The 24,139-nt window shown below is 31.6% G+C and overlaps 1 protein-coding gene across 1 annotated transcript in view; it reads right to left on the bottom strand.

Moving 5' to 3' along the window:
* The window catches only part of LOC143918589 (protein kinase C-binding protein NELL2-like), a 31,467-nt gene extending 8,843 nt beyond the window's left edge, over nt 1-22,624 (bottom strand). Inside the window, exons 1-8 of the mRNA XM_077440529.1 lie at nt 22,594-22,624; nt 13,478-13,585; nt 6,169-6,319; nt 3,342-3,618; nt 1,732-1,887; nt 1,499-1,627; nt 1,319-1,412; nt 564-755 (exon numbers count right to left, since the gene is read on the bottom strand). Of these exons, the coding sequence (XP_077296655.1) occupies nt 564-755; nt 1,319-1,412; nt 1,499-1,627; nt 1,732-1,887; nt 3,342-3,618; nt 6,169-6,319; nt 13,478-13,585; nt 22,594-22,624 (1,138 nt within the window). The remainder of the gene's footprint in view (nt 1-563; nt 756-1,318; nt 1,413-1,498; nt 1,628-1,731; nt 1,888-3,341; nt 3,619-6,168; nt 6,320-13,477; nt 13,586-22,593) is intronic.
* Nucleotides 22,625-24,139: the final 1,515 nt, after the last annotated feature.

The raw sequence follows: 24,139 nt of genomic DNA, 5'->3' as shown, positions 1-24,139 counted from the left end.
CATGTTTAAGCTATTTATATTAGAAATACCGAGCGAATATAAACATAAAATGTAATGTAGGCCCATGCGGGGAGTGCGGTCTGCACTGGGTGACACCATTTTTGGGGTAACAAATTGTTCAAATTGAAAAACGCTAATTCGACATATTTGTTGTATGACGGCTACACGCCTCATTGCAATTTCTGTATATATACAGCTTTCTATATATATATACAGCTTTCTGTATATATACAGCTTTCTGTATATATACAGCTTTCTGTATATATACAGCTTTCTGTATATATACAGCTTTCTGTATTTATACAGCTGAACGAAATCCGTCTGGGGCAGCTATATATAGCATCAAATATGAGCCATAATTGGCTTTTGTTCGAATTATGTATGTATCTAAAGGTGAGAAGGTTAACTGATTCAGTCATATGGAGACGTAATCTAGAAACAACGTGTGAACTTAGCTTCTCTTTTGGCGCTTCTCTCTCATAAGTCATAACAATTAGCAAATATTAATAATAACCCCTAGCAACGCCTCTGGTAATGATTTCTGCATTCGAAAAAATAAATACCTGGGCAAAATTTACAACACTCTCCCGATACTGATATTTGCTCCGACAGTTTGCACGGAAGTTGAGGACATTTGTTTTCCGGATCTATCCTTGAGCATCCCATATTACCATCTTTGCATTCACATTCTACGCATTGTTTCGGAGATACTAATTCTCCATGCTCATACAACACCCCCTTTAGGAAGCAACGCTCTGAAAAAAAAAAAGATTATTAAATTAATATTTGATTTTTATTTATTACAATCAATGTACACTCGTCATTACAGATCGCTCCAATGCGACGAGTGTACGAGAACGGTCAGACAACAACGTATACAGCACGTTCAATAAATATCGTATTAATTAATCAAGTACATAAATAATAATCATAGAGAAATCTATGGATTATTTTTAGATTTTGTGCACAATTATTATTAAAAAATTTATACACATAATAAACACGAAATTATAGAGACATCTATAGATTTCAGATTTCTGTGCATAATTTCTACAAATTATACACAAAGATTTTTGTGACAACAGGAAATGATCTATTACCAATTTTCAGGAATCGTTTCAACAATGATCAGATAAAATTGGCAAACTCTGATAGAGAGACGTTCGATTTGGAGTCACAAAACCCCCAAATCTAACCAGCAGTTTGGCGAGTCGATCTTTCGATCGCAGTGGTGCTAAATATATACGCTACCATTAAGCCAAACTGCTGGCTGAATTTTAATTTAATCATATAAATCGTATAGTAGTAATAAACATACTCAAACAAGTTGGACAACAGTCTCCAGGATGTAATACTGGGTTTCTGCATAGAGCCGGAGCACATTCTACCGGCCTGCATGATATTTCACCATGCTGGAAATAAAAAAATAAGCTTATAATACATGTTTATAAATAATATGCGAAATTCTGCTATTTAATAAGACTAAAGGATAAATTACCACACAAGCACATTTATTACAGTCTTTTTGCCACGTCGCACCATCCGCATGTATAGTTCCATTTACGAAACACGACTTTTGACAATCGCATTCTTCTTTGATTCGAAGTCTTTCTTCGTGTTCTATTAACTGAAATGAAAGTTGTATTATTTGTAAGTATAATAAAAGTATGCATGTACGTACGTATGTACATATGCCAAAAGTAAGCTTTTGTAGATATACAGGACACATACCTTTTTTGATATTTCGTGAATGTGAGACGTTAATTCTTGAACTGTCGCCTGAAGAAGCGAAAACTGTCCACAAGTTGGACATTCCGAATCGAGGCCAGGACATTGCGTCAAATATCCGTGCGGGCCACTTATAAGTCTTACATCTTGAAATGCTCCCTGCAAATTGAAATTATAATTTTAATTCTACACCACTATATTATAGTTAAATATAACATTTTTGAATTTCAATATGCATTTGTATTATCTTTATAAAAGATCAAGTGTTTGTTCATAGTTTCTTTCAATATAAAAAAAGACTGCTTAAAAAATGATACAATTGAATAGCTTACTCTTTACTTTATCTATGTACGTAGTAACAATAGATGAAGTTTTGTGATCATGCGAAAATTCGAATTCGAGATTTTGACTGATTCGAACTCAGAATCGATCACTGATCACGTTTTCATGATCTAGAAAAATGAGTGTGTCTGTATGTCAGTGTATTTTGGGGGTTTTTTAACACCGTCAGTCCTATCGAAATGAAACTTAGTATCGGTTACTGAAATTCGTATCGATATGGTGTTAATTTTTTTTAAATTTTAAATTTGACCGGAAATGATACCTCTCTTTATAGGTTTCCGTTTTTACTTTTTTTTTAAGTTGTTGAATTCAATTATCTCCCAAATCGTTAACCGAGTCGGATTGAATTTTTTTTATATATAATAGAAATTATAAATTTTATACCCTTATAATATTTTTTGAATATATATACCTCAACCAAAAGTAGTACTTTTACTCTAGAGAAACGAGGTTTTTTATGTTTTTTTTCAGAATCCTTTTGATTTATTGAACTGAAATTTCAAATCTAGAAGTTTAAGATTAATACTAAGGTAAGTATAAAATTTGGTAAGCATCCATCAACCGAAACTGGCAGTTTACTCTTGTTCGACATTTCTTCCACTATTTTTTTCGACCTCTTAAACATGTGTGATCTTCACGAAAAAAATCAAGTATAATTCTTGTATCAATGTGATGAAAAAAAAAATCACTAAATTTAATAAACCAGAAGTGGGATTTTTTCCTCTTAGAAAGGTCAAAAATATTCTTTCCACACCCCTGAAAGTATCAAGCGGAAAATTTATATTTGTACTCTTTATGTACTAACTTAAAATTGGTAAGGTTTTTGTCAGAATTCGTAAACCGGAAGTAGTATTTTTTTTATACAATATTTCATTATTTTATTTTACATTTTAAATTATTTTTATTTTCTTGATATTTATGTAAAATAATTATATTGATTTTAAGTAATAAAAAAATTTCGAACAAAATCCGACGGCCGGAGGTAGAACTCCTGTCTTGAGTAAGTTTCCCTACATTTGCGCTTACTTTTTTTAATCAAAAATGCTCTCAGAATCTACATGTGTGAACGTGTATGTATGTTTAATTATCAAATTTTATTTTGTGACCTTATATCCCTCAAATACATCGATAAAGTCATGGGTTGGTCACATCCGAATTTTTTCATTAAATCTTTATATGAATGTGAAATGTGATTTTGGTTTTAAAATATATGTATGATATGTTGTTCTATGTAAACGTTTGAAAGTATAATAATATAAAAAAAGATGAACCTTAAATAGTGAGTGTTTACTATTGCGTTGTCCGAGCCATAGTGAAAGCTGTGGCTGAGTGAAGTTGCGATCAGGCGGTGAGATGGATCTTCTATACAAGGGATGGCAATCGACCAGCAATTGCACTTGTGTTCCTGAAACGCTGAGGGCAACTCGATGCCACGTTCCATCAGCCAACCGGTAAGGGAATGTTTCCACACGGGCACTCTCGCTCCCCGCAGCCACGTAGTGCAGCCGTATCTCGTCTCTCCTTCCACTGGATTGCAGCTCCAGATACCTGCCGCATATCTTTCGTTATCATTCATACTCACTGCAACGAACATCCTGTTCCGAGGTACATGTCACAACACAGTTTGTAGCTCACATAACAAAACATTACAACACAAGTTCATATCGGTAAGCAGGCTGAGTACGACATTTAAAAACAGGTTGGGGTTCGTGGGTGGGGGTGGGGGGGGCAGGAGTGATAAAATTTTTCACAATTTGTATTGTGCGAGCATGTCGTGTGTATAGGTATGAATGTATATGATTGCTAGATAATATTTAATAATAAAATAGATACGTTGAGGTCTACATCTCAAAATCGCCATATTTGAAAGAAAAACATATACATAGGGGGACGCTCATGTACCTCGGAACGTTACAGCATCTTTGCTTTGATAATAATAATAATAATAATAACAATAATAATAATAAGAGTTGACCGAATATTTTCGACAGAAATATTCGGCATGAAAGATTCATTTGGCTAAAATAAAATGAAATTTGTTGTATTGTTTTACTTGAAATAAAAAAAGCAAAACCATGAAATCGATATGTCAATAGAATATTATTAGCATTAAATAAAATTAATAAATGTGTTTTAAAATCATTTTGCTTATAATACTTTAAGCGTGAACTGTTTATGTGGAGAAAGTGGATTCTCATGTTACTTGGAATGCAGTTTACACGCAATAAGATAGATTCACTATGGTTACCTCCTTTTTCCTGAAAAATATTCAGGTGTGAAATTTATTTACAAATACACACTTTAATTTGAATGTATACTTTTTTTACTTTTTCATATGAATGTATTTTTATTTAATGTTATCAGTTTTTATCAAAATAAATAGCATTTGATTTGAAGAGTTTACTATTTTCAACTGTTTTTTTTTTTTTTTTGAGAAAATCAATTTAGTGTAGCATGATTTATAAAAGAAATTCATACATTTATTAACATAATAATACAACAAACATTGATAGGGTTTAAAATAAAATAAAATATAAAATAAAAATTGATTTACAGACAAAAATTGACAAACATGACAAGATCCACAAAACACCGAGTTTAACAAATGGAATAAATACTAAAAAAATTACATTTATTGAAATTAAAAAACACAAAAATAAAATGACGATCAAGACATGATAAAATGTATGAGTCACTCATGCGCAAATTCTCAAGCCAAAAACTTAACATTAGTGTTTTAAACACTGGACTGAAATTAATGCACACGTATAAGTTTGATTAAAAAAAAAAAAATATATATATATATATATATATATATATATATATATATATATATATATATATATATATATATATATATATATATATATATATATATATATATATATATATATATATATATATATATATATATATATATATATATATATATATATGTATGTATGTATAACAAAATATAACTGATAACTAACAAAATTATAAAATAACAAAACAAAACAAGGTGCGATTACATATTGGGAAACATGTTCAAAGTAACGACCATGCATGTATAGAGGTATATTTGAAAGGTTACTGTTTGCAAAATTGGATTAAGGAGGACCATTCCGAGGTACAGATCATTCCAAGATACATGATTCTCCCCTATATATATAGATATAATAATAATGTCAATGTTTTAAATAGTATACCACAAGAACCACTATTGCATCCATTTGTATGCGGAAACATGATGAGTGGATCGCGGGCATCTACATGTATAGCTTGCCAATATGCGATGTTAAGATGTAGAACTCACCCCATCCACATTTATTATATGTATCACCACCTGAAAACAGGAATTCACTATTATAATTTTGAAAATTATTGTTTCAAATATCGTAGGATTAATGAATATATATTTTTCAATATTAACCAGTGGAAGTTTTCAGTGGAATCTCATTTTAATTATTAAATGTTGTGACTAATGTTTATTCAAAAACAACTAATCTGAAACGTAATACTTATTATTTTATTAAAAAAACTAAAAGTTCATTATTAAAATCAATACAAATTGACTAAAAATTTAATATCATACTTGATGAAATTTATTTTTAAGCAATTAATTTTAATAAAAATAAAAATTAATGTCTATTTGTCGTAATTTTATTTCAAAATTCATACATATTCATAAGTTAAAAATTACATTTAAATTGCCCAATTATCTGGCAAGGAAACTGATATATGTACATATGTATGAATTTTTGAATAATGGAAATTTATTTTTTTTATTTTTTGGTATAATAAAAATGTTCGTGTCCGATAATTGAGTGTCGATTTGAGTATTTATTATCTATAATTGAAAAATGTATCGCGCAAAAATATGTAGAAATAGTAAAATACAATTATTTCACCAATATGGGGGGGTTAAGTTAGTCGTTCCATTTAAAATGGACCATTTTGTACTATTTACGTAAACAACATTTACATACATATACATATAATATAGGCAATTAAATCAAATAGACATTTTGTGCAGTAAAATGTGTAGCAGCAGGGATGAAAAATGTACCAGAAAAAGAAAAACTAGAACGAAACAACGTAATGGTAAATTTCGGTCACCTGTTGAATCCATGTGAAAATGACATAATAGTCCCAGAGTTGGCCTGGTCCTGCCGCAATGCGGCTATCAGTGTGAACTCTGGTGATCTTCGGAGCAGGTCCACCGCTTTGGAAAAAGCCGGTTGTGGTACTTCCAATTCACGGTAATCTCCTAAATGGTCCAAAATAAACACTAAATTACTTTAAATCTGAAAAATTCATACAACAAACTCATGGATAGTAACGTATGCTCAAATAAAATGACAATAATCTTTAAATCCCTTTTCAGCATATTTATAATTCACGTGTGTCTTCTATTAAAATTTTCCGATGAACATACATACTTCATAATTTGTAATTATAAAAATACTAGTTTTATTTTAAGTGCTAACAGTCAAAAGCCGTTATCAAATAGACTACCAGGTGTCGCATGAAACATTTGAGCTATCAAAACCTTTGAGATGTCAATACGCCAAGTATTTAAAAGGGAAATCCTATGGAATCCACATTAGAATGTTGCTATAATTCCCGTTTCTGCGAATATTAAAAAGTATTGGAACCCAAGGGAAGTATGCACTAAGTAAGTAAGATAAGACAAACGGTTGAGAATGCTTAAACTTATGTCTAATAGTTTGTGCACGAACAGACTAGTTCGTTTGTCAATTTGTTCTTTTGTTTACACTAAAACTGGCCAGATTGGTTCGTGTATTAGCAAACTGGTATGTTCATGAAGGAACGAAATGTACAAATTGACTGTAATATATACATACATATGTAATGGATAAGTTAAAAATGTTGGGTTTTGTTTGGTTTAAGAAAATGTTAAGTTTACGCAATGCAGATTTTGAATAATAAATACAGATCCATTCTTAGCTATTATAAACATAGCAAACTGTAAATCAATTTTCAGCATAAAAAGGTATTATTTATAGGAACTTAATATTATAATCAAGTTGCTAAATTTAATTACATCGTAGATCAAAGTGTTATGAAATTAGCTCTCATTAATTAATAGTAAATTAAGCCTCATTTTTCCCCAACTATTTTGATTTATTGAGACAACGGTTTTTAAAGCCAATTCAAATTTTCTTCTTTTACGAATATATTAATAAAAATAAAATTAGATTTATTCAGGAGACATAGGAAACGGAATACGTAGGTGACAACGGCAAGGGTAGTGGATATATGTACCTATATGTACATGGTAGAGAGAGTGAAGAGTTTGCAATGGAAATGGGCGGGTCACGTAGCTGGAAAAGTGGATGAAAGTTGGACCAAAGAAGTGCTAGAATGTACACGAGAGAATGTAAAATGACTGTTGACTGAAGAAAAAAGTTTTTGATCAATGTGTATTTACCAGTGATGACGTATGGATGTGAAACCTAGACATATGTAGGACACTAAAATGTTACTTGGAGAAATGTGAGAAGAGATAGAAAACGGAAATCGTGAATGATAAGTATGATAAGGGTAGTTGACATATAAAAGATAATGAAGAGATCGTTACATCTAGAAATAGCTAGAAGAATGGACGAAAGGTGGGTAAATGAAGTGCTGGAATAGTACCCGTGAGAATGTAAAATGGTGAAAAGAAGGCCGAAAGGAAGTTGGGAAAATGTGTGCGTTGAGATGGATAAGAGTTGCGCAAAATAGAGAAGAATGGAAGCGTGTTGGAAAGGTCTTCATCCAGTACTGAATGGTGATAGCAATCATTTTCAAATTCGAATTAAGGTGAATCAAAATTATTATAGATTGATAAGTCTCAGCTCCGGTAATTTTTTTTCTTACTCAATGTAATCATAGATTTGATAAAATTTATGAATTGCAACTTTGAATATTTCGGTGTTATTATTTTTAGCGATAGTCGAAAGTCGATTTACAAAATAAAGGACAGGGCAGTGAATTAAGATGGCTGTATACCCGAAACCTTAATTTTGTTGCCGTTCCTTTCTTCGATATATATATTGAGTGAATGTATACATATATTGAGTGAATGCGACAATATATATCAATATATATATATATATATATATATATATATATATTGAGTGAATGCGATAGTTGCGCTTCGACCAGATAACACCTATTTTAAATCGACAAAATCGAGGTTTCGTATTCTCCAGTTTTCTCCTCCGAAACTGGACCAATTTAAAAAAAAAATTCATCATCGGTATGAGAAAGATATTTTATATCTTTGTATGCTCGTATTTTTTTAAAAATCAACCGTTAAATAAGCACGCTGGACTCTTTTCGTGGGTGTAAAAAAGAAGCGATTTTATAGATGTTTGAGGGCTCCTAGCTCCTATAAAAAATAACTAATCAAAAAAATAAAACCACAAAAACATGCCTATGGTGGATATCCATAGCATATTAAATAATAAGTTCTCTAGTGCCATAACTGAGGAAGGGAGAAGTGTAATACGTTTGTATGGACAAAGCGCTAATGTCCAGCCCTCTCAAAGGACTGCCCTCTTAAATAAAGGACATATGATCACCGTATGAATAGCTGTAAATGATGGTGACGATATCTACCATCATATTACTGGTACTGAAAAAAATATTATCCACGAAACACATTCTAGTGGTTTTAAAAGTAGAAGAAACATAGAAGAACATTTTAGAAAATTTTAAGTTTACACCAAGAAAACTCAATTTGATCTAACAAATTGACCTGAAAATTTCGTTGGTAACATTTACAATAAAATCAACTTGAATAATAACCCATCAACAATACTTTTTGAAACGGCGTACTTCAGTAGATATGAACTTATTAAGACTTTGATGTACACAAACCACAATTTATCATTCATATGTACATACATACATATAAAAGGCTAAGTCACATAAATTCTTCAATAAACCGGATGCATTGAACAGCAACGAATACGGTTATAGGCCACACATCAAATAAGAATTAATAATGAAATGCATCGTATTGATTTCGAACGGTGAGTACTATAACCATTTTGCCATTGGCATATGGCTCGAGGGGTAATGGGAGACTATATGCAATAAAGTGTCGTCGACATACGCTATTAATTGATATTTATTCAAATGGGAAGGGGACCGAAGGATGCAAGGGTATTAAATTGCCCGTAAAATAATCACACCGAGCCACAAAGGGTTTCACGCCACCCCGTGTTTGCAGAATCACGACGAAACACCCCTGCCATCCCCTTTCATCCGAACATACCGCCAGTTTAGGGGTGAATTTGGGCAAATGCTCGCATTCTATGCACACTCGGCAGATTTTATTGCCCGCGAGCGTCAGCGGGAAAATGCAAACCGGATGCAGCGAAAATAAAAAATAAAAATTGAGTCGTTTTCGCCGACACTTGTCGTATACACTGAGGGTGTGATTTATCTGAAGGAGGATTCCGGTAGGGGTGAAAATTGCGTCTTAACATTTCAAAAGGGTCCTTTTCAAGCGACTATTACGTTGCAGCAAGTGCTCGGTTTCTATTGTATGTACATATATCTAAGTGATTATTATTATATATCCTAAATGAATAAAGAAGAAACTAATTTTGTACCTAGGTATGTACACACATATGTCCGTACATAGTAAAAGAAACCCTAATATTGGATGCTGTAATATAATATGGTACACATATTCATTACATTCATTTTATATGGCAGGGGTATATTGCATGAGTAATTAAATTAGTGTAATTGGTATATACATATTTTTTATTCAAATTTTATATTAGCAGTAAATCATAATGACTTAACTTATAATATATCTACATACATACATATGTATTAGCCGCAATATTCGAAAGTGGCATAAGTCGACTTTTCTTCATTACAAGAAATATCTCGCAAAAAAATAAATATAATGTTTTCTGTTAAATAATATTTAAAAAAATACTGGTGCCCTGTAATACGTTTATTTTGCTTTCACGAGATTGATAACAATTTGTGTATTAAGTCAAATTGAAATAGTGTTTTTGGCTCATACGGCTCATACGTATGTATGTATGTTCGTATATACAAATTAAAAAGCTCTCTATGCGAATTAAAAAGCTCTTTGTACAAATTAAAAAATATTTTACCTATTTTATTAATTTTAAATGTATGTACCATCTCAATAGTTTTTAAAATTGTATTTATTAATTAAATTTATTTATTTTACAATTTTGCCATAGTGACATTACAGTCTTACAGAGTAGTTCCAAGTCGTCACTATGGCTTAGCAAAAAAAATAAAATAAACATAAAACACAATGAACAAAAATAAAACACAATAACGTAAATATAAAACAAATACAATGAAAAACGTTACGATCTCAAATTTTATAATCCTTCAACGAGATCAGCATATTTTAGATTAAATAAATCCAAGTTAAAAGAAACCATCAAGTTGGTGCGTGCCGCAGGGAAAGAAGACAAATTGTGGCATCTACTCTATACGTATAATTAAAATCACACAATCGTCAAAAAAAGGAACTAATAAGTAAAAAGTAAACAGTTCTTGAGTATACATAGATCCACTAAATATTTGACCATTATATTATACTGGGAAAAGGCAAAATAAACATTTCCTTTATCCAAAACACGTCATAGGTGATGCAATGTGTGCCCAAAATCTACGTGAGCATATTTAGTATATACTTATGTACTATGAATAATGCGATCCTATTAGTTCGACAAGTATTTTTGAAGACTATACCATTTTTTTTTCTATAAAATCTATCATTTATTATTTAACAAGAAGTAGATAAGGTGTCCCTCAAAATCATTGAAAAACTAAAAATATACGAAAATTCAAATAAAATGAACATCACTGGTACATTACATATATGGTAATATTTTGAATCATATCTCACAGATTAGGGGGATGATCGCTACGGCTATATAATCATACAAATAGCCCAATACTAAACAAATAATATATATATTCCCCTAGGCATTAAAGATTAATGAAAATATTCTAATTCGTTGATGGTTTCGATGTCCCAGCGACCCGAGGGAATTCGACGACAGCGGAGGGATGATCCTCCGACGATTTATCTCCGGGGGTGCGACGGACACACCCCAGAAGAATGAAGAATGAGAAGTCGCGTGGGGATGGTAACACGCCCCCCGGATTTAGGGGTGTCCGAGCATTGAGTAAATACTACGCGAAGTGGACAAATAGACGTCGCCAGAGGGATGGTGACGAACTGCCCCCTTTAATGACGTTTCACTGTGACGTATTGAAACGTCACCGAGGGCGTTTTAAATTTCGACAGTTGGAATTGTATTATACGTATTTGTTGGAAGCGCGTGTCGTTTGCTCTTTGGGGTTGTTGGCCCTCGGGGTTGGATCAGATAAAGCGGGCGCGCGTCACCGGCTTAGGGGTGCTTTTGATGATGGAAGAATGACTCGGATTATAAATACATTAAGATTGGGATCGTCGTCGTTATAATGCGTAGTAATTTTTGTATAATATCACGGTTGGATATAAAAGGCAAAAATCTAAATCGTATAAGGTAGACCATATGTACATACATAACTAAATATTTATTCCGTTCTCTAATAACTTTCGATTTGTTTGATGACAACTACTGCCTTTCCATCACGCTTCCATTAAATTTTGTTATGAGAAACAGTCATCTACTTAACCTCACAAAAATCTCCATATTCCATTTATCTTACACGAGGCCTTTCTTGCACCTTTTTACATTCTGTTATGATTCGAATGTGTTTCAATGCCTGTTTCTCCTCATGTATCCATGTGCTCACTCATTCATAAAAATCATTCGTTCATAAAAATACTACTTTGTTCATACACGAACTATCGTTTCTAGTTTAAATGTGGAAGTCTATTTGTAACAGTCAAAAACTTTCTACAAATATACTTCCAACAGGTGTCGCGTAAAACTGTAAGTTGTAAAAACCTTTTAGATGTCAAAACGACAAGTATTCGAAAGGAAAATCCCATGGAAATCATAATAAGACGTTGCTATAATTTCCGTTTCTACTAATATTAAAAATATTGCAATACAGAGTATTTTTCTCTCTCGTTTGCTCAATGCTGAGCGTCGTGGTCATTGTTGTCATTTTGAATTTGATAGACGATACGCCTCCACTCCTCACGGTTCTGTGCTAAGTTAAGGGCAGCGTTAACCCTTTGAGTGCTGACCAATACCGATCGGCGTTTTGCCAACAAGCCCATGGGCCTGAAAAACGCCGATAAGCGTTGAATTTTGAGCATGCACAAAGTAAACAAGAATACTACTCGCTAGCTTTCCCAGGTAGCATTGAAAAAAAAATGCATTGAACATGGGTCGTGTAATCCGTGTCATTAATTTGTCAACGTTTATTAAGACTGGTTGACACTGAAATTTCTGAATTTATAACCATAGCAGAATTTCCCGATGGAAATCCCTAACTGCTGAGTATTTTAGATTGTGGCTTGGCATTTAGATTGTGAGCATTTAATTTTAACAACAATGAAGAAGATGGAACTAGTTTTGGAAAAATAAATTCATTAATAGACTTCTTTTGTTTATTTTATATTGTTGCAAGATATATTAGAGAGTCTAAACACACCTTTACAAAACTCAAAATCCTCGGCAATAGTTATCTAGGGTTTCTTTTGACTAGCTACAATTTTTATACCTGCTTTCTATTAGATTTCTAAATAATTCAAGTTGGAAATGTTGGTGAAATTTTCAGCGTGGCGTGCTTTCAACCGAAAAGAAGTCAGCAATCAAAGGGTTAATGACTGGTAGAGTTTTTAAATATTTAATATTACAATATCCTCGTGTCCTCTCACTCGCCTTCCTCCCAGCGTTCCGGTGACCACCAGCCTCTCTAGACTATCTACATTCCTGACCATATGGCCAAAGTAGGAAAGAACTCTTTTCCTAAAGACTCTCTCTGAAACTGCCAGCTCTTTGAGGATGGAGATGTTCGTGCGTTTTGCGGTCCATGGTAAGGGCATTACATAAGGATATGTATGTATTGAAACCCAGTGTAAGCATACATACATATGTATGTAAATACATATGGGAAAAACGGATGAGAATACTTAAACTTATGCCAAATAGTTTGTGCATGAAAAAATTAGTTCCTTTGTCAATTAGTTATTTTGTGTACATTATAACTGGCCAGATTTGTTCGTGTATGAACAAACTAGTGTATACTTGGACTCTAACATATATGTACATACATATGTATGTATGTACATATATAACTTTGATTTTATTCGCTATAGTGAAATAGATATGTACATAAAAAATGTCATGGTTACACTATCGAAAAGTCATCGGACTTACTTATAAACTAAATTAGTCATAGTTTGATTTTACAAAAAGTAAATATTTTAATGGATTTTATTTACCTTGGAGGGCGAAGGCCGGCCGCAGGGGCTCCGGCCCCGCGGCCGCGGTGACCCCCTGTCGCGAAGAGTTGTGCAGCGACAGTGCTCCTAGCAGATCTAACTCCGCAGCTGAAACAATATTAGAAAAAAAATTAAAGCATTTTCTATTATTCAACTCCAAATTTCAAAAACAAACACTCAAGAAAAACAAATCTAATATATAATTTCGAAAGAGACTTTGCATATACATATGCAACATTGGTTGGTTGGTTGGGAATGACACATTAGATTTTTTTCGATTCAAAGGATTCGAAGTCTCCGGGGGCAAAAGCGCCGATGGCGCAGGCGCCGGATTCTGGTATACATATAATTTCGAAAGAGACAGTATACACATGTATATGCTTGTTTGTTCGTGACAGTCAATTTAATAAAAAAAACAAATGAGTATTCAAATAAACTTATATAAAATAAAACTATTCAAATAAATTTATATAAAATCAAACTATTCAAATAAATTTATATAAAATAAAACTATTCAAATAAATTTATATAAAATAAAACTATTCAAATAAATTTAATAAAATGTTTACTATTAGATTAGTCATGTATGTAGGAATGATTTTTAAACGAGCCGAGCCGTATGTGTGGTTGGCCAAACTGCTAGGGATAAAGTATGTGTGTGGTATGCATGGGAGAGACCGGATGCGTGTTGTTATGGTCACTTGTTGGAGAACAAGCCCGACGGCATGTTATAATAAATACATAGTTCTGACTTAATCTGCGTTTCACTTGGAATCCTTCACATCCGGATCCTATATGTATAAGCGGTTTATATTACAAATACCGAGCGAAGCCGGGTAAAACCACTAGTTTTCTATAAGCATATTGGTATTTATGTATAACAATGGGTAATATATGAATATTTTCCTTAAACTATCATTATTTGTATCAAACAAAAATTTTCTCCATTTCCAATGAGAATTTTCCGATTTTGTACTATTCAAATTTTGACATAATTTTGATCAAAAGTCGGCAACTTTTTTGACGAGTGGGCAAATTTTATTCGATTATGCAATTTGTATGTAGATAGCAAAGATTATAATTTTTATTGTATTCTTCATAAAAATGGATGCAATGAATTTTTATGAACGGTCTCTAAGTTTTCCGGAATCTGTAGAATTTAAAAAAAACTGATTCAGTCAGACGTTGACAATCCAAAAACAACGTGTGAACTTCTTTTTGCGCATCTCTGTCGTAAGTCATAACAATAAAAAAATATTAATAATTAAAAAATATTTTTAGGTGACACCACCCCTAGCGACTCCACTGAAATATGTATAAGACTATTGGAGACAGTTTGATAGGAATATTTATAATAAAATAATCACGAGACTTGTATACATATATTAGAAAAAAAAATGAAATTGAATTCAATTATTGGAAAATTGGAAAATTTCAAGTAATGGAATCCAACTAGAGTCCAATGGGACAGTATATTTGCGCGAAGGCATTATTGAAATATTAATGAAGTATACATAGGTAGTATTTTATGTATGTATATGTATATGTGTATAATATATCAACCGACAGGCAGTCCCAATCGATCTAAATCGACTTATAATGACCGCATATACTCACACATTAAATAAATAAGTAAACAAATAAATTCAATATCGTAACGATCCGTAGACGATAAGGTGGCGGAACGAAAAGCATTTTATAGTATATTTTTATTTTTATTAACCATATGCAAACCACACCTGATTCTTTATGTATTACATACACATATGTATGTACATAGATGCGAGTTCGTCTCCGTTGACATAACGACAATGTTATGGGTACCCGGTGTGTAATTATTTATTGTGTCAACATGCACATAATGGACATCAATGTTTGTCTATAAAAAAATGGTGAAAAAAAAAAACCAGACAAAGCTATCACAAGCGCGTGCTTTTATTACCGTATCATTTCGTTTAGAATATAATACAATGAGAGTATTTTTAGTACCATAATAATCGGAAGAAAGGTTAGATAGATTATATATATACGTTATACAGTTTGAAAAACTGTTGGTCAGTTTCGTAGATAAATTGCAATGCGATAATGGTTTAAATGTGATTATCGCTCTAGATGTAAAGACATAAAGGTAGAATAGTTTTATTCGAAAGAAAAGTATCCCATTTTGAGATTTTTATTACAGTGACATTAGGCTAAATTGGTTCTGTAAAATATTACATACATTAACGGTACATTTTGAGATTCTCAAACTATTTCGAGTATTGTAAATAGGTTTTTGAGCTCTTTTACATATTATGCTGTACATTAACATTAGAATAATATAATACTATGATTACTAACAAAATTAAATTAAACTTGTAAAATAGAAAATGATCAGTAGATCAGTAGCTATAAAAATAGATATAAGATGTATTTTGAATATAATTTAGTAATAATAAAAAGCATTTAAAAATCAAAATCAAATCTATTTCGAGTTGCAGCTTTTTTTCAGTAAAACTATAAATACAGGTCTAGTTTGAAAATGATCATAGTAAAACAAAATTTTCGAAGAATTCAATCGTAAAAGGTACTTGCATAACCAGTTTGCCACCCCTTGGCAAAGTTCAAAATACCGCCCCTCTAGAAATATGATAAAGTCTTACTTTGGGAAAGGTGGCATAGCCGATGGACCCAATTTTATATTTCCCATGATGCCGTTATCAGGTCGCCCCTGAGCGACATCTATAGTATTAAAGTTGTACATATGTATATAAATTTTGAAATAATATTCAAATTATGGTGACATAGTGGGTAGGATGGTTTTTGCCAATTTGATGAGAAACCGTTTCAACAATGAAATCAGATAAATTTTCAAACTCTATAAAACGATTGACTTATAGTCACAAGTATCAAAGTTTGACCAGCAGCACTATAGATAATACTCGGAATAAACTATTTTCAATCGAGGTCAATCCACGGGATCTAGCCCGGCAACCTTTCGGTGGTTAGCATTAACGCAACCACCGAGCTATGTTGCTAGCTTAATATTTTTAATTACATTTTTATATTATAAATTTATTAAGAATGTCTTCAAATTTATTTGAAATGCGTACGCATTTAACAGAAATAATTAGAATCTATTTTCAACGTCAATGATTACTATAATTTAATTGTACTAAATTATAAAAATCTTATATAGCTATGTGTTATAGTAATTTGCCGCCCCGTAAAGTTTGCCGCCTTTGGGCATTGCCTTACTTGCGTATGACAACAAGACGTCCCTGTGCATAACAATATAAGCGCCCTTGTATATTACGTAATTGATTTGCATATTTAATGTGGATGCTAAGAAAATTGAAGTAGTTTTGTTTAATGGAATTAACAATGTTATTTTTTTATGTTTAGAATTCAAAAGGAAACTAATATTTCAAAACAATTGGTTATAAAAATTAAAAAAATATATACTACATATCTAAGTTTGTTTAATTTCACTTAAAAAAAAATGATACACCTGTTGCATATCCCTAATTATTCCTTGAATTGGGGATAGAAAGATTAATAAGTGGTTCCAGGAGGGATGGCATTACAACTTTTTAATTATCAAACATTTAACGTAGGCGATATAATCGACTTGCGTGACTTAAAAACTTGAAACAGTTAAATTAGTTACCCGAATAAAGTGAAAATTCCAACAAAAATATATGTATAAATGATTGGACTTTTTTGTTAAATATCTCGAAAACTTTCAAAACAAATTTTAATTTTCTAATGAACTCTCACGATTTCACTTTAATATGTACATATATCTAATTTATTTTTTTATTACATATATATATTGTATGTGCCATGATAGGAATTAGCCCAAGGCGACACACATGGATAGATTTCTTTTGTACAAAAGTAATAACAATATTTCAAATATAACAAGACATAAATAGAATACAATAGAGACATATATGGACAGTCGACAGCTTTTTCGATACACGGCAAATTTATGAGAATATATCATTTAAGATTAAATAAACTCGAATTTGCGAGAAACTAAAGAGGAGGATACCGATTTAATGGATCTGTCACAACAATCAAGCTAGAAAAATTGGAAAATTCTTACAGGAGACGGCTGATCTGTATTTTTTCAACAACCACAAGATCTCGCCGGCAGCGTGTTTGACTGGGATTTGAACCCATGACCTATCTACTGGTATGCAATACCTTTTCAGTGCAATACGCTGAAGCCAATATTAAGAAGATATCTACTATAACATAAACTATATAGGCCTGTGTTTATTTGGACAGTAAATACATGATCAGTAAGTTATACTATCGGTAGCTGTCTGTTTGATTATTTTCTCTGTTAAAAAAAACTTACTTAAAATACAGTAAGCGATTTCATGACTGTTTATTTTTATATATAACGTACAGTATCATCACTAAAATTTTGTGATGATAGTTTAAAATATAAATAATAATAAAAATAATAATCATAAATAATAGCATAAAAGTTATTGACCATTTACTGAAAAAAGCTGTCCACTTAATTTGTGGCCTATTAAATATATTTGAGCTCATCAGCTATGCCACCTCTCCCAAGTATTTTATGTAATAAATATATATATATATATATATATATATATATATATATATATATATATATAAAATATTTAAATTCAATCAAAATTATTAATCAGAAAAAAACACGATAAAAATTTTGAATACGTTTGCAAAAATAAAACATCTTATCAGCTACTTGTGTCATGCAATTACATTGAGCTTTGTTATATTATACTACAATGTATTGGGAATCACTTGTTTCGGACTACTGCATTATACGTAGATAATAAATAAATAGTTAGATAGTTTGGATATCTCTCGAAAAGAATGATACGCATTTACAAAATAAAAGTATCATATCGTTAAGAAATTCACCAATGAAGTGTTCTTTGTTGTGATCTTGCACTATACGTCTTATTTTATTAGAAAAGTTTCGATGTCGAGGTACATATTTGTACGTATACTGTATACGAATTAGAATGATCTTTTGTGTGGTTTTTTTTTTCAACCGTTTCATGTCGTAATATTTTTCTCAGTAATTAATTTTGAAATTAAACTTTTCGCATTATCGCCACTTTTAATACGAAAACTTTAACGCTTTCGCACACAGAGCTATCACAATTTTTCAATGATATTTACGATGGCGATAAATTCACTCTTTATCGCGATGATATGAATTTAAATATATACGTTTTTCAGGAGGTATGAAATTCGGAAAGCTTAACACGTGAATATAAAATGAATTTTTTCATCCGTGTAACGACTGAAAAGCATCATTTTCTCATATCACTTTTTGAAAACTGACAAATTCTTACGTGAAAAATACATTTCACATATTTCACACGAATCTTCCAATTGAAATTTCACGAAAAATAACAGCTCCATATTTCATTTGAAATTCTTACTAATATATGCATGAAATATACGCACAAATATTATATACCAATAAACTCGCACATACATACATACATGACAAATAAAAATTAAATTTATTACTGAAGCTTTAAAGCTTTGTTATATTAAAGCTTCATAACATTTTATCATGTAGCGTAAGCATAGGAAATATAATTAATAAGACACAGTAGTTAATAAGCAATAATCCTTTGGATGCTGCCTCATAACTGTTAGCTCGTTAATGCTAATGGTTAAATGCATTATATGAATATAAGTAATTTTTTTATTGCAGTTCATATTACTTCGCTGAAAATATATGGAATCCTTTTTATTAACGAATTTATTTATCTCATTTAATTAGTATTCCTGGAAACCCACAGGTGCAAATACATACATATATCGAGGGCGGTATAAAACTAGATCGTTCAATGATAATTTTGCCAAAAACTTGATGATAGTAGGCTTTGTAGACTACACAGTTAGAAATGAAATAGAAGAAGATAGTCTAACCAAAAATATATTATTGATTTAAATGGTCTTTTAGGTTTTCCAGAATATGTAGAATTTAATAATATTTTTTCAATTTAGATCGAGGGGGTAGTAACGTTGTAATACATTATTTGGAGCAGTATGTGTATACTGGTGGATATATTTTTTAAATATTTTTAGTAAAATTTATATTTCACCATAACAGGTTGCCCCTTAGCGCAACCCATTTTTATATGTATTAAATTTGTACATATAAAAAATTATAAATTAAAAGTTTGAAATCATATTCAAATAGTGGTAACAAATAGTAGGTAGGATGGTTTTTTCCAATTTGATAAGGAACCGTTTCAACAATGAAATCAAATAAATTGCTAAACTTTCATAGGAAACGATTGAATTGCAGTCACAGATATTATGATCTGATCAGCAGCACTACAGAAATACTCCGAATAAATGATCTTCAATTGAGGTCAACCCAGGGCTAGAACTCGGTGATTAACATAAGCACGCTACCATTTAGCCAGCAGTATGGCTTAATGGTAGCGTGTATGTTTAGCACCAAGTGATCAGTGTGTTCGATCCGCTATACTGCTGGTTAGATTTGGGGGTATTTGTGACTCCAAATCGATCGTTTCTTATCAGGGTTGGCCAATTTTATCTGAATATTGTTTGAAACAGTTCCTCAAAATTGGAAAAAAAATCATCTTTCCTGTTGTCACAAATCTTCTGTTCTGTATTTATTGTGTGTATAATTTGTAAAAATTATGTACAAAATCTAAATCCATAGATGTCTCAATGAATCAATTCTGTAATTAATTAATTAATTAATTTGTATTTCGTGATCTTCAACTTCTGGAAATACAGTGATTTATGTAATAATAAAATGCTGCATTGTTTGTAATTAATTGTCTAGGAAGGCGCCCTGGGGTGTTCCTGTCAAGCCTTCCTGGTATATATGTATCTATATAAAAATAAAAAAAAATAAATAATGCAACCACCAAGCTATAGATAGATATAAGACTGTTAGATTAGATAGCTTGATAGGTTAATATTTATATTCGATTTGGATGCAATCTGTTAGACGAGTGTACATGATTAATTGGAAATAAATTAATAAATCTAATATATAATTTCGAAAGAGACTTTGCATATATGTAACATTGGTTGGTTGGTTGGGAACAACACATTCGAATTACTTTTTTTCGATTAATAGGCCCCGATTCGATTTTTTTTCGATTCAAAGGATTCGAAGCCACCGGGGGCGAAGTCTCCTAGGGGGCGAAGCCCTACCCGATTTCTCTTTGGATTCTGGTATACATATAATTTCGAAAAAGTACATATGTATATATGTTTTTTAGTTCGTGAGAGTCAATTTAATAAAAAATAACAAATGGGTATTCAAATTAATGTATATAAAATACTATTCAAATAAATTTAATAAAATATTTACTATTAGATTATTCATGTTTAAGCTGTTTATATTACAAATACCTAAGTAAAACCACTTGTATAGTAATAAATTGAAATAGAAAAAAAGTTGGTATCTACAGACAGCGGGAAGCTAGAAGTATGTACATATGTACATATGTTTCTGAAGATGGCCATTTCCTTAGAGATTTATCTGCAGAAAAGTCTTCCGTAAATTCTCTCTCTGGCTATGAAAAATTTGTAACTAGATATACTACGACATTTTATCTAATCAAATTTTAAGTCATTGAAATACAGCACCGATCACAACTATGTGGGATCACATGACTAATTGAATTGTGCACAAAAGCATTAGCAGATACGGTAGCAAACTGAAAAAAATAGTTGTGTGCCGATTTGTAACCTTTTCCCACAAGGAAATGACAAGACAATACATATGAAAATAAAACACAGGTGAGCCAGTTGGGGGTTTTGATTGAGGACTAGACGTGCGTTAAAGTTACACAGAGTAGTACGAAGAGGTTCGTGACCTACACGATAGGAAACAAAACGCGATCGTCTTGATATGGCAGGACAGGGGTTGTAAATCATCTGAGACAGAGGGGTTTCGCTATTCAGGTGGATGTGCACATGTGGTGGTGTAATGGTTCGCGAAGCGTGACCGCAACCGGTGTGGTACGGTGACCACCTGCTCAAAAAGCACATGTAAGTATTCACTTATAATGTATGGTCGCGTGCTCTATGTCTGAACCGTCATTGGATACCGGATCTACCAATTTTTGAATTTGCCTTAGCCACACTTCAAGTGTTGGGGTAAGACCGAATTCACCGACCTTAATTATGACGAGCTCATTTTAATTAAACTGTTGTATGGAATTGCTCCTTGCATCAAATGTACATACGACCTAACTTTGCGGTAAACTTTTTTTAAAATATTTCAATAAGCTCGGAAGGAGTTCATTTGCATATGTATAAATATTGCAAATGAACTCTTCTTATATAAAATACTAGTGGTTTTACCCGGCTTTGCTCGGTATTTGAAATATAAATCTAATAGATTTGCCATGTTTAAGCGGATTATATTAAGCAGTAAACATTCATTTGTTTTTTTTTCATTAAATTTATTTGAATCTGGAACTGAAATAGAAATCAGGATCCGGAACTGAAGAAGGAATCCGGAATCAGAACTGAAAAAGGAATCTTGATCCGGAACTGAAAACGGAATCAAAATCGATATCGATATCGCCATCATAGAAAATTAATTTTTTTCGATAACTTACATACATACAAAGTCTCTTTCGAAATTATTTACTAGATTTATATATGAGCCGTTAAATTTTAAAGTGGCATAAGTCCATGTTTCTTCATTTCGAGAAATATTTCGCAAAACATTAAATATAATGTTTTACGTTTAACAGTATTTAAATTACTGGTGGCCTCTAATACGTTTATTCTACCTTTCCGAGATTCTGGACGTATTATATAAAAAATAAGTGATAACAATTTGTGAATTAAGTCAAACAGAAATAGTGTTTTTGGAGCTGAAAATTGAACTTTTGCCACTTTCAAATATAGCGGCTCACATATTGAATAAATTTTAGTATGGAATTGCTCCAGTGTAGATAAGGTGGTATGAAAAGTCATATATTAGCTTATTCGTTGATTAAGGTTGAAATGCCCGGACTTAAATCTTAGCCGAAAAAGGTAATTATGTTTACGTTCTGATTTTGCCGAAGATTATTTTAAATATTTCAATTAGTACGAGCACAATTTACCGACTTCAGCTTTCTTCGTATTTGAGCTCATTTGAATAATATATAGACTGCATTCTAGAATGAATTTGCTCCAGTGAAGATAAGGTGGTGCTAAAAATCAGAGATTATTTTATTCGTTAATTCATTCACCGATAGGTTAATAGATTGTGGGTTTTTTATTTATTATGATTACGTTCTTACGTTGCTAAACTCACTTTCTTGATATTTCAATAAATAAAATAGTTAAATGCATCCAATTCTATTTTTTTGAGGATGTAGAATTTTGTCGAAGTTTTTAAATTTTAGCATTTTCGGTCGAAGTTTTTAAACATAACTAATAATAGCACATATTTAAGATTTGGAAATTAGAAAAATGTGTGGCATAAAATGAATAAGAGTCGTTCAAAACAGATAAATATAGATGGAAAAGTTTTTGAGAGGCCTTTCATCTAGTAGTGGGTGGCGAATGGTTGTAAATGATAATGATGATTTAAGATTTGAGATGTAATATTCAATACTTTTACACTTATTGTATATATAGACCACGAGACTTTTACTGCGATGATTACAACTATAAATTTACGCTTATTGAAATATATAATGACAACATTGGTTGATGACCGATTTAATACATTACTAATTATCTCTGCCGGGAAGATCTGAATTCGCCAATTTTATCTGACTGATTTTTTTATGAATGCTCTTAAATTTAATATTTGCTAGGTATTACGAATAAAGGTAATTAGTCCCGTATTACGATGACTCTAAAAATGTTTTCAAGACAAAAAAATATGACTTTTCAAACCAATTTACTAGTCGAGTAACGTTTTTACGAAAGTCTAACCTCTCAACCAACTTATAGTTGAAATGTATTTGAAGTTGTAATATATTTTGACCAGTTGGAATGAAATTCACTATATGAATCAACTTGCGTGGGTTAGACTGTATATATTCCAGTTAGTCAAAATAGAACTGAAAATACACTTCAACTATAACGGTAACCGGTCCAACTTGTTAAAATATATTATAACTGAAAGATACACTTCAATATTGTAATATGTAGGTATAGTCGGTGTATGTTCCGTGATGACTGTACATATGTATTGATACTTTGTATTATACAAAGTTAAAACATACAGCCCCATCGGAATCATTTTTACCACTTCTGCAATCTCCAGAAAGAAACATGAAGTAGCTTTTCAAGAATACTTCACGATTTATATGGTTAGATGTGATATGACGAAATAGTCAAATAGAAATCGAGTATTCAAAGAAGAAAGATACAATTTTTGTTCTATGAGGAAAATGTTCAAGTTGTCATGAACGAGCTATCTTATTTCAACGCTATTTCCACATCCTTTTATAAGGGAACAAACAGAACAGTAAAAGTATCCGTCGAAAAGTGAGGAGGCAAAAAGCCACCCCACTTCAAGTAGAAGAATTACAGTATAAAATACCTACTCAGACCGATGATATCTTTATTTGTAAACCCTTTAATGCCCCTTCGACCTCGACGGCATAAGTCACACATGTACATATACATATAATATAAACCTATAGAAAAAGG

The sequence above is a fragment of the Arctopsyche grandis genome, chromosome 11 (genome assembly GCF_051622035.1).
Source record: "Arctopsyche grandis isolate Sample6627 chromosome 11, ASM5162203v2, whole genome shotgun sequence".
Classification (NCBI taxonomy): domain Eukaryota; kingdom Metazoa; phylum Arthropoda; class Insecta; order Trichoptera; family Hydropsychidae; genus Arctopsyche; species Arctopsyche grandis.
This window is presented reverse-complemented; position numbering and strand designations above follow the sequence as displayed.